This window comes from Malaclemys terrapin, chromosome 3 (genome assembly GCF_027887155.1).
Source record: "Malaclemys terrapin pileata isolate rMalTer1 chromosome 3, rMalTer1.hap1, whole genome shotgun sequence".
Lineage (NCBI taxonomy): Eukaryota > Metazoa > Chordata > Testudines > Emydidae > Malaclemys > Malaclemys terrapin.
In genome coordinates, this window is record NC_071507.1 from 208,577,922 (window position 1) to 208,590,051 (window position 12,130).

Sequence of the window (12,130 nt, forward strand, 5' to 3'; positions counted from 1 at the left end):
CACGCACCGCACCATAACAACTCTAACTCAGGAACCAACCCATGCAACAAACCTCGATGCCAACTCTGCCCACATATCTACACCAGCAACACCATCACAGGACTTAACCAGATCAGCTACAACACCACCGGCTCATTCACCTGCACGTCCACCAATGTTATATATGCCATCATATGCCAGCAATGCCCCTCTGCTATGTACATTGGCCAAACTGGACAGTCACTACGCAAGAGGATAAATGGACACAAGTCAGATATCAGGAATGTTAATATACAAAAACCCGTAGGAGAACACTTCAACCTCCCTGGCCACACAATAGCAGATGTAAAGGTAGCCATCTTACAGCAAAAAAAACTTCAGGACCAGACTCCAAAGAGAAACTGCTGAGCTCCAGTTCATTTGCAAATTTGACACCATCAGATCAGGATTAAACAAAGACTGTGAATGGCTGTCCAACTACAAAAAGAACAGGAGTACTTGTGGCACCTTAGAGACTAACAAATTAATAGAGCATAAGCTTTCGTGGACCCTATCCAACTACAGAAGCAGTTTCTCCTCCCTTGGTGTTCACACCTCAACTCTAGCAGAGCACCTCACCCTCCCTGATTGAACTAACCTCATTATCTCCACACTGATTTATACCTGCCTCTGGAGATTTCCATTACTTGCATCTGAAGAAGTGAGGTTCTGACCCACGAAAGCTTATGCTCCCAATACTTCTGTTAGTCTCAAAGGTGCCACAGGACCCTCTGTTGCTTTTTACAGATTCAGACTAACACGGCTACCCCTCTGATACTAAATGATCAAGTGATCTCTCCTGCCATCCATCTCCACCCTCTGACAAACAGAGGCTAGGGACACCATTCCTTACCCATCCTGGCTAATAGCCCTTCATGGACTTAACCTCCATGAATGTATCTTTTAAACCCTGTTATAGTCCTAGCCTTCAAAACCTCCTCAGGCAAGGAGTTCCACAAGTTGACTGTGCGCTGTGTGAAGAAGAACTTCCTTTTATTTGTTTTAAACCTGCTGCCCATTAATTTCATTTGATGGCCCCTAGTTCTTATGTTATGGGAACAAGTAAATAACTTTTCCTTATTCACTTTCTCCACATCACTCATGATTTTATATACCTCTATCATATCCCCCCTTAGTCTCCTCTTTTCCAAGCAGAAGAGTCCTAGCCTCTAATCTCTCCTTTTATGGGACCCGTTCCAAACCCCTAATCATTTTAGTTGCCCTTCCCTGAATGTTTTCTAGTGCCAGTATATCTTTTTTGAGATGAGGAGACCACATCTGTACACAGCATTCAAGCTGTGGGTGCACCATGGAGGAGGATGAAGAAAAAAAGAATGAAGACAGGGCAGGGAAATGAAGAATGTTCTTTTTCTTGGCTGGGTCCCAAGGGGGAGCCCCTGAAAATGAAGCTGCGCACAGGTTCCCCCCTCCCCCCCTACTCTAAATCCACCACTGCCCACCCACCCCCCTCACCCCTGCAGCTCCTGGGGCTTTTCACCCATCTCTCCCAGGCCTGGGGCTGCCACAGGGCTCTGACCCCACAGCCAGGCTACAGAGAGCAGGTCAATCCACGGCGCCCGTCAGGAGCAGGCCGACCCACCCCACGGCGCCCAGCAGGGGGCAGGAGCAGGCCAACCCCCCCCCCCACGGCACCCGGCAGGGGGCAGGAGCAGGCCGACCCCCCCCCACCACGGCACCCGGCGGGGGGCAGGAGCAGAGGGGCCCTGAGCTGATGGAATCTTCCTGCTGCCTCCTCCACCCTCCCGTCCCGTAAGGGACACAGACCGCTTAGAGAGAGGTCTCCGCATACTGACGGGGCCTCTGGGCACTCCCAGGTCAAGCAGAGGTTCAGCCCTCCTCAGCGGTGCATGTCACAGTCTTCCCCATCCTTCCTCTGTCACCTTGGACTGCGAGCTCTTTGGGACAGGGCTGAGCCAGGCCTCCTTCGTGCTAATGCAGCACCTGGCACGGCACAGCACCGGGGGGGGGAGCTGAGAAGAGCAGCCAGTGAATGTTGGCATCAATGTCTGTGTGAGCTGGACCCTTAACCGGCCTGCCTGTCTGCGAGGCACTTGTATAGAGCCCTGCACGGGGAGTATCTGCTTAGAGTCATAGATCCCCAGGCCAGACAGGCCCACTGTGATCACCCAGTCTGACCCCCTGTATCGCACAGACCAGAGAGCTGCCCCACAGTAATTCCTAGAGGAGCTATTAGAAAAACAGCCAATCTGGATTGAAAAATGGTCAGTGCTGGAGAATCCACCACACCACTGGAACAATTTCCCAGTGGGTAACTCCCCTCACCATTAAAACAATTTATACCTTATTTCCGTGGATCGTGTTGTACTGTCTCGCTAGACTGAGGGGCTCATTGTTAACACTTGTTCCCCATGTAGGTACCGACAGATTGTAATCCAATCGCCCGGTCACAGGGTTTACTACTCACCCCTGGGGCGCCTCCTTGTGGTTCACCTGGGGATTAGCTCCCCACCCATCTGACGCCCCCTCCTCTCTCAACTCGGGGGGCTCCCTCTTTATGACTTGGCCCTTCAGCCGGCTCACTATAGTCCTCCCCTCCCACGGTAACAAAGTCCTTCCACACAAGCTGTCTCAGGCAGTCTTCCAATCCACTCCCCTGACTGTGCCACCTCCCCAGGGGCCAGCCCAGGGACCCTGTTTCTAGCAACCACCAGCTACACACTCCGACCCTGTGGCGGTTTCCCTGGGCTCCTTCCTCTCTATCTTCTGGTCCCTCCCAGAGTTACCAGAGTTTCACCTGCTCTCCGGTTCTTGCCAGAGTCTGTATTTTCCAGGCAGGACCCCAGGACTCACTCCCCCAAGGCCACCTCCTTGTCTCTTGGCAGGGAATGATTGCAGAGCTCCTTCCTACAGCCTCCTCTTGTGTGCTACTTCCTGGTTTTATACTAGCCTCATCAGTTAGAGCATATCAGCCCAGCCTCTCTTCCAGGTGCAGCTGTCACAGGGTTAATTGTCCCTTTTACCTACTAGGCCTTGTGTGGGGTAGAAACCTCCTCTCACACACACACACCCCAACCTTCTCCTTGTTCAGCTAATTGGGCTTAGCAATAGACTCCAGGAACTACCAGGCAGGTTTCTAATCCTTTAATCCATCTCATGGCTCTTCTCTGACCCCTCTCCAATTTATAACACCCAGTGCTTAATTTGTAATGAAAAAGGTATTGGGGCTCTAGCGATTTTCTTACATTCATAACTGATGCAGCAAGCCCAGGGGGGCCGGCGCTCTGAGCCGCCAGGCCCCGAAGGGGCCAGGGCTTAGCCCTGGCAAAAATTAAGCATTGTGAACCTCCTTCTTGAATCAGACACAATATCCCATCAGTGGTTGCACCAAGGCCAAGTAACCTCTCTGCTCCTACTCAAGATTCCCGTTTACACATCCAAGGGTGGCATTAGCCCTTTTGGCCACAGTGTCCCACTAGGACTCACGCTCAGCTGATTATCCATCATGACCCCCAAATCTTTTTCAGAGTCACTATTTCCTGGGGTAGAGTCCCCCATCCTGTAAATACAGCCTGCATTCTTTGTTCCCAAACGTATATTTGCCTGTATTAAAAGGCATTGTTTGATTGGGAAGCTGGGCATAAGCAATCAGTATCTGTTTTCTTCATTATTTACCACTCACCCAATTGTGTAATTTTACATTTTCTTCCAGGTCATTAATAAAAATGTTAAATAGCAAAGGGAGCACCACGGCCCCCTCACCCCGCTTTCCTGGCTGCCTCAGGCCGTCACAGAGCACAGGACCTGCTCCCATGTGCCTCCTCCAGGCCCCAGCAGCAGTGCCCTTACCCCATAGCCTCGGGCCTGCATGACTTTGTGGATGGAGGTGGGGTGCCCAGGGCCAGAGTGCACAGACCCCCGCCCTGCCTGGGCTGAGCCCTAGGAGGGCCCAAGGCCATAATGAGTTTGAGGGTCTCCTTCCTTGGGCTGGAGGATGCAGGCGGGCCCAGCACCCACCCCAGAGTCCTGGGTGACCTGTGGGCTCCGAGGAGCTGAGCACAGCGCAGCCCCAGACAGGGGCCAGCACAGCTTGGCACCGGGTCTCAGTCGTGAGCGATGAGATGCAGCAACAGGGCTTCAAAGCCAGCCTCCCTTAGTGCTTGGGCAACATGAAGCATGTGCCGGTCTGCACACCCAGGCACAGATCCCCTCCCTACCGCACGCACGGTGCTAGTCACTCACCCAGCCCCCAGGGCAGCCCTCTGCCTGGGGTGGGGCAGGCAGATGCAGAGGCCAAGTTTACCTCCTCAGCTCCTACTCCCTTCAGCTGCCTGCACCAGGACACGTGCCCAACCCCACCCTGCACTGTCCTAGTGCCCCTGCGGGGCTGGCGGAGCGGCTTGTTCGAGCCCAGGCATCCCGGAGCCAAGTCAGGGGTTACTAATGGGTTTACTACATCTCTCCAGCTGGAGTCTCAAGCTACTTCCCTGCCCTTGTTTCCAATCTCTCTGGGTCCCCTTGGATCCATGCGTCCCTCTGCCAGTCATGCTCCTATCACCTCACCGTGCAGCCCCTGCTCCAGGACCGGCTGGGTGGGATGTTCAGACACAGCTCTGTGCCCTGTCACTCTGGGCGTGCACCAACACCTGTGCACGCTGGTGGGGACGGGTGTGTGCCTGGGTGCGCAGACAGGCACATACGCGACGCTTCCCAAGCGCTAAGGGAGGCTGGCTTTGGCGGTTTCTTGCTGCGTCGCATCGCTCGGGACAGAGACCTGCTGTGAACGCTGCTGAGGTAGTTTCTCTGCTGCTATTTCGAGCTTATTCAGGAAGTGAAAACGAAAGCAGGGGAAGGAAAAGCGATGCCCAGAGCTGCGAATACCAGTCATGGGGGGGCCAGGGCCCTGCAGGAAACCCAGTGAGTGGGAATCCTCAGGCAGCTTGGGGAGCCCTTAAAGGACTCTCCTGAGACGGGCAGGGACCACAGCTTCTCTGGCCTCCAGCACAACAGGCCCACAACCAACAACTGAAGTGGCTGCATCAGGCTTTTGCCTTTGACAGGACCTTTGAACGGTGGAGCTGGAACTGTAATGTGCTTTAAAACGTCCCTGGGAGTGGGCAGTGCTGCTGGGGCTCGGCTGCAGTCATCCTCGGTTGCTTTTGTGCATGGCCTGGGTTTGCACCCCTTTCACATGGAAGCCATAGCATCCACCAACACCGGGGTTCACCCGGACCACACATCCCCCTCCTGGGCACTGCAAACTCCCAGGGCTCTGCAGCCTTTCAGCCCTCCTCCTGTAGGGAACAATTCTACTTATCAGAAAAGAAAACACCAGCACAAAGCAGCCACTTTCCAGCTGGCTCAGCAGAGGATGGCCCTGGCCTCGAGAATGGCAGGGCTCCCCGTTAGGCCTAGGGAGAAGTCCATTGGGCTGGGAATCAGGGCACCAGGTGTCCCTAGCTCTCTGCCCTTCACACCCTTATCACTGAGCAAGGAGGCTGACAAGCATCAGTCCCTCCATCCTATGATTGGCTCTCAGGGGCTGCAAAAGGTCACGCCTGGTAGATCAGGGAATAGAACCCATGTCTCTGCCGTGGAAGACCCATGAACAGACCCGCTGAGGGAAATTGGGCTGCTGGTGCATCATGTTCGCTGGGGCCCCACCCCCTCCTTATTTCACTTTTTTACATAGACGCTACAGCTGTTTTGGGGGCCCTGAACTGAGGCCCTGGTACAATTGTCTCCCCCTCATCAGCCCTGCCCATGGCTTCTCCACTTAGCCACACGCCTCTCAGAAAGATTAGGCCAAATCTAGGTGCGTGGTTATGCAGCCTGCTCATTCTGCAAAGCCCAGTCAGACACATGGCAGAAGGGCTGTTCATAGACTCTAGGACTGGAAGGGACCTCGAGAGGTCATCGAGTCCAGTCCCCTGCCCGCATGGCAGGACCAGATACTGTCTAGACCATCCCTGATAGACATTTCTCTAACCTACTCTTAAATCTCTCCAGAGAGACACTTGTTAATGACACCCTCAGGTGCTGTTTGTTGTACAGGCTGGTTGCACGCTGGGACCCAGGCATCTCAGCAGCTCAGTAATTTTATAGAGCACAGAGTGATCTCTCTGTCTTGTCCCCACTCTCCTGCACGCTGGCTTCCTGCTCCCTGCCCTGCTTCACACAGACAGGCCGCCGTCCCCAGTCAACGTGACTGTTACGCACCTGAAGGCAAACTCCGCCACTGTCTCGTGGGATGTCCCGGAGGGAGACGTCATCATTGGCTATGCCATCTCACAGCAGGTACGCCAGGCTCTGCTCCCAAGGGGTCTCTGCCCCTTGTTCCCATAGTCTCCACCCTGCCTCCCCTTCCCTTCGGGAGGGCTTTCCCGGGAACCCCACCCGAGGGATGCACCATGAGCAGTGCTGGCCATGGGTTATGCAGGCTCCTTCTTCCTTCTCTGGCCATCCCACTGCTGGGGCATCAGCTCTGACCCCACCCATCTCTCGTCATCCTATCTGGGGGCCAGCAGGCCATCACTCGGCCCCACCCTCCTGGCCACCCCCATCTGGTCTGTGCTTCAGGCCCCATCCCCTCCCTGCTGCCCTGGGAGGGGTCTCCACTCTGGGTGGGGCTTTGCGAGGGAGGAGTGTCCCCTTGTGACTGTACAATGGCACGGGGCACTCTAGAAATACTGCTAGTCACAGGATTATCCCTGCCCTGCACGGGCACGGCCCAGCAGAGTCTGAGGAGCTGGGCAGGAGCTCAGAGATCACCAGGTCGCTAGCCACCCGAGCTGGCCACTTGCCCTCACTAAGCCGTTTCCAGAAGGGCAGGGGAGCCCGCCCTGTGACTGACAGTGTCTCTCCGACTCTGGCAGCGGCAGGACGGGCAAATGCAGCGGTTCATCCGGGAGGTGAACACCACGAACCGGGCCTGCGTGCTGTGGGACCTGGCGGAGGACGCAGACTACATCATCCAGGTGCAGAGCATCGGCCTGCACGGAGAGAGCCAGGCCAGCAAGAGGGTCCATTTCCGGACCCTGAAAGAGACCGACCGCCTCCCCTCCAACAGCTCCAACCAAGGTAAGGGCAGGAGCCCGCGCTGGGCCATTGCCGCACGCTCTGGTTGGGAGATGGGTCACTGGGCCCTGCAAGGTAAATTCCCTGCAGCCCACAGAAGCAGGAGACAGGTTCTGGTAACCGAGGGAGTCGGGGCTGCCACGTGGGAATCCCCGTGGGGGCAGCTAGGGCTGGTGCTGTATTGCAATGCCGAGCTATACAGGAGCACTGGGTAAAGTCAGACCCATCGCTGTTCAGCTGCCCCAGGTGAGGTGTCAGAAGGAGCTCGGGCGTGGCGGGGGGGGAGACGCTGCAGAGGGGCTGGAAAGCCACCTGGGGGCTCCTGACTGGGGCCGTGCCCGGGACTGGAGAGGTGCAGAAGGTGCCTCTGCAAAGCCTTTCATTCCCTGCTGCACGCTCAGAGCTCCTGGGCCGGGCTGCTCAATGCGGGACAAGGAGACCCAACTTGAACCACAAGGCTGTTCCAATAGCTCGTGCAGTGTCCCAGTGTGGCAGCTTTGTCAGTCTGGGAGCGTTGGGAACGGAGGCCCCAGGACCAAAGGAGAGGGAGTAAAGCCCACGGCAGGACCTAGCCCGGCTCCTCTGGTATTGCAGCCCGCAGGTGGAAGAGAGGCAAGCCCCTGCCCAACATGGAGCCGAGCCCCACAGGAGCCAGGAGACAAGGCGGGGGTGGGGAGGGGGAGACATTGCCTGCTGCACAGCCCAGACCCAGAGCATCGGGGGCATCCTGCCGTGGGGTGGCACCCACATGGGTTCTTCCGCTAAATCCTGCGCCGAGGCACAGAGGTGAAGGTGATAAGCAGCCCCTCGCTGCTGGAAAAGCCCGTCCTAGAGAGGCACAGCACTGCCTGGCATGCAGCCTTGCCAGCACTGGACACCTGCTGACATCACCCAAGCTCCCCCAGTATGGAGCAGGCGCAGAGCGATGGGGACCAGCTCCCTTGTCGTGTTGGGCTGCAGGGGGCTCATACCAGCTCCTCTGTTCCCTCCAGCTCCCTGCAGAGGGTCAGTCCTGAGGGTGAAGCACTTTTCCCTGCTGGAGGAAAGTGACAGGGAGCACTCACCTCTCGTGAGCGCCTCCTGTCGGCTGGGTGCGATCCTGCACTTTCCATTTCTGTGCAGCCAGCACCCTGTTGGCTGTCGCCCTGGTCAGGCAGGTCCTCAGTGGCTCAGCCTCCCCAGCCAAGTCACTCAGTTACTAGGTGAATGAATGGATGAACCCCTTCCAGGGGAGAAGGTCCACAAGGGCCTGTCCCAGTGCCCCTGTGAATGTCTGTAGCTCTGTCTCTGTGCTCAGTTCTCAGGTCCTCCTGGGCTTGACATCCATGCCTGCCCTGGTACAGAACAGGGCCCCCCGGCTTCCTGCCTGGAGACTCTGCCTTTATCGGTTCTTATTGCCCCTGCTCTCCAGCCAGGTCACTCCTGGGAGTTCAGTCCCCTTCTAGGGTAAAAAAGTCCAACAAATGGTTGGCCCTCTGCAGGGTCTTCAGCCCCAGCCCTGTTTAAACTCCAAGCCCCTTTCTTGGGCATTTAATGCCTTTTCTACCCTCCTTGAGGCTTAGGCCACTCCTCTGGGGGGGACCTGGGCCTGCCCACTACTCTGGGTCCCAAGTTCCCAACCCAGGGTCCCTATAGACAGCAGCCATGTGCTGCTTCCCTCTAATAGTCACTGCTGCCTTCCTGGGCTGCTTCTCACTCTCTCCCATCACCTCCTTGGGGTGTCTGTCTGTTCCCTGCTTGAGCAGGGTCTCTCCCAGGCACCCTCACCTGGGGAGCATCACAGCCACCCAGCCCTTCCTCCCACGTCTGCTCCCAGCCAGCAAGTGGGGGCTCAGCCCCTGCAGCGCCTTTTAACTGAGCCTGCTGCGCTCTGATTGGCTGCTTCCCTGCAGCCTCTCTAGGCAGGCCTGGAGGACCCACCTTCGCTGCTCCTGGTCTGGGGCAGGGGTGGTAGGATTGTGAGAGTAGGGTGACCAGATGTCCCGATTTTATAGGGACAGTCCCGATATGTAGGTCTTTGACTTATATAGGTGTCTATTATCCCCCACTCCCTGTCCCGATTTTTCACACTTGCTATCTGGTCACCCTATGTGAGAGCCGGGTGCAGCCAATCACAAGGACCCCAGGCGTGTGACACTGGGGAGGGCCCACGAGGGGTTAAACCCTAACCCTAAACTCTCCAGCATCTCTGGCCAGGCTGGGTCCCATCCCTCCCCGGCAGCCCGGGGCTCGCTCCGCCCCACACCCTGCTGGGGAGGGGGAGCTGTGCCATCGCTCCTCATGGGCACCGGCGCCGAGGGGAGGAGCTGGCTGGGGCAGGTGCATGGTGCAGGACGGACAGCTCAGCCCCCAACTCCGGACAGCTCAGCCCTCGTCCGTCTCCCCCTCCAGACAGTGGCTGGCTGGGGAGCCCTTGGCTCACGGCCCTGCCCTGCGTGTCTCCCCAGTGGCTTCTCCCAGGGGCCAGCAGGCTCGGTCCTCTTCCCCCGGCGGGGCGTGCTGGGCTGGGAGATGCCCACCGTGGAATTCTGGGTAAACTGGCTGGTTTCTGAAAGGGCGGCCAGTGGTAGCAGCCCAGTGCCACTCTCTGCAGGGCTGGAGCCAGCTTGGGTCTGGACTGGAGCCTGCGTTTGGTCCACACAGGGCCAGGTTGGCCTGACCTGTGTTAAAGGGGGCAGCAGAGCCTTTGCACAGAGTGCTTTCACCAAGCCTCCAGGTGCCATCCCAAGTCTCACCCCAGTGTTTCCCTGGCTGACCCCGACCCATCTCTGGTTCCCCGTGTCACTCTGCAGGCCCTGGCTGGGTCAGTCTCAATGGACTAAATGGGCCCAGAGAGCCCCAGACAGTGACGTGTAAAACTCAAAGCAGTTAAACAGCTTGCAGGCGTGACTACAGCAACCGTGGCGTGCTTAGCACCCTGGCAGATGCACTAGAAAACTCACACTCCCAGGCTGCAGAGCGACAGCCAGGGCTGGCTCTAGGATTTTTGCCGCCCAAAGCAAAATCAATTTTGGCCACCCCCCACCCCCCTTATTTAATTACCCCACCCCCGGCCCCACCTCAACTCCGCCCCTTCCCAAATCCCCAGCCCTGCCTCCTCCCCCCAGGCTCTCAAGCCTAGGAGGGAGGGGGAGCAGCGGCGCGTGAAACGGCTGTTTCGCGCGCCGCGGCCGCTCGGGATCTCCCCCCCCCAGGGTTTGAGAGCCTGGGAGGGAGGGAGGGCGAGAAGCGGTGCGCAGATCAGCTGTTTCGCACGCCGCGGCCGCTCGGGATCTCCCCCCCCCAGGGTTTGAGAGCCTGGGAGGGAGGGAGGGCGAGAAGCGGTGCGCAGATCAGCTGTTTCGCACGCCGCGGCCGCTCGGGATCTCCCGCCCCCAGGGTTTGAGAGCCTGGGAGGGAGGGAGGGCGAGAAGCGGCGCGCAGATCAGCTGTTTCGCGCGCCGTGGCAGCAGCAGCGGAGGTGAGCTAGGGCGGCCGGGGCACATTTTTAGGGGTGGCATTCTGGCGCCGGCCATGCCGCCCCTAAAATGTGCCGCCCCAAGCACCAGCTTGTTTTGCTGGTGCCTAGAGCCGGCCCTGGCGACAGCTCCGCTCTTTGTACAGCACACTGACCACCTGTGTACTCAGCCTTCGCCCTCCCCAGCGAGCTGCCGAGGGCCTGGCACTGACCCCGGGACTCTGGCATGAGCAGGAGGTACATCATCATCCCAGGCCGAAACAGAAACCAAGGAGCTGCTGCTAGGCAGGAGGGTGTGTGCCCCTGAGGGTGGGCGGCACGTGCTGGGGTGTTGATGGGAGGTAGGCAGGTGGGGCAGATCTGTCGGGATCCTGCTCCCCAACACACACAGGCCTGTCAGACACAGGCACAGCCATGCCCCAGGCCCCAGGCCCGCCTGGCTGGTGGGTATATGCCCCCCCTTCCCTGGAACTCACACCTCCCCAGACTGTACCCCCATCTCCCGGGAAAAGGAGAAGGTGCTTTAACTCTCAAGGGGCCATCCGGGATCAGGCCAGCCTGCCGCTGCCTCGGCGGCAGCAAAGCTTTGATTAGCTCAGGTGTCCCCTGCCCTTTACGCTGCTGGGAGCTGAGGGGATGAATCCCAGAGCCCTGTTTCCCCTCCCTCCACTTGTGTCCTATTAGCCCCCTGCGGTCTGGAGTCTCCTCTGGCTCCGTTGTTTCTCATCTGCCCGCAGCCTGGCGGGGGCTGCACAACCTGACAGCCCCACCAGGCCAGGCCGCATCCCACTGCTCGGCGTGTGTCTTGCAGGTGACATCACCGTGGAAGGGCTGGACAAGGAGCGGCAACTCCAGACTGGGGAGATTGTCATCATCGTGACTGTGCTGCTCATGTGGGCAGGTGAGGAAAAGGGGAGGGGCCAGTGCTCACGGGTCCCACCTCATGGGCCTCTGGTCCCTCTGGATCCCATACGGGGTTGGGCTGGAAGGCAGCACGTGGGTGTGAAGGCAGGCGCAGGAGGTGCAAGGGGCTGTGGCTCTAGTGGGTGGGGGGCAGCTGTAGACGTGAAATATCCTGCTGTTAGTAAAGCTTTTGACACAGTCCCCAGTGACGTTCTCATAACAAACCAGGGAAATGTGGGCTAGATGAAATTACTCTACAGTAGGTGCAACACCGGTTGAAAGACTGTACTGAAAGAGTCATTGTCAATGGTTCGCTCTCAAGCTGGGGGGGTGTATCCCACAGGTCAGTCCTGGGTCCAGTACTAGTCAGTAATTTCATTAGTGATTTGTGTAATGCAGTGGAAGACTGCTTATAAAGTTTGTGGATGACACCAAGCTGGGAGGGGTTGCAACCACTTTGGAGGACAGGATTAGAATTCAAATTGGCCTTGACAAATTAGAGAATTGGTCTGAAAACAACAAGATGAAATTCAGTAAAGACAAGTGCAAAGTCCGTATGCAGTGTCGCTGTAGCTGGGTTGGACCCAGGATGTTAGAGATACAAGGAGGGTGAAGTATCAGAGGGGTAGCCATGTTAGTCTGGATCTGTAAAAAGCAACAAAGAGTCCTGTGGCACCTTATAGACTAACAGAGGTA

General features: G+C 57.6%; 1 protein-coding gene across 2 annotated transcripts in view; it reads left to right on the plus strand.

The window, feature by feature from the left end:
• Nucleotides 1-12,130, plus strand: part of FNDC4 (fibronectin type III domain containing 4) — a 42,414-nt gene that overhangs the window by 23,355 nt on the left and 6,929 nt on the right. For both annotated transcript variants that reach the window (XM_054022128.1, XM_054022129.1), the window contains exons 2-4: nucleotides 6,179-6,294; nucleotides 6,873-7,077; nucleotides 11,343-11,432. In XM_054022128.1, coding sequence (XP_053878103.1) covers nucleotides 6,888-7,077; nucleotides 11,343-11,432 — 280 coding nt within the window. In that variant the 5' untranslated portion in view covers nucleotides 6,179-6,294; nucleotides 6,873-6,887. The remainder of the gene's footprint in view (nucleotides 1-6,178; nucleotides 6,295-6,872; nucleotides 7,078-11,342; nucleotides 11,433-12,130) is intronic.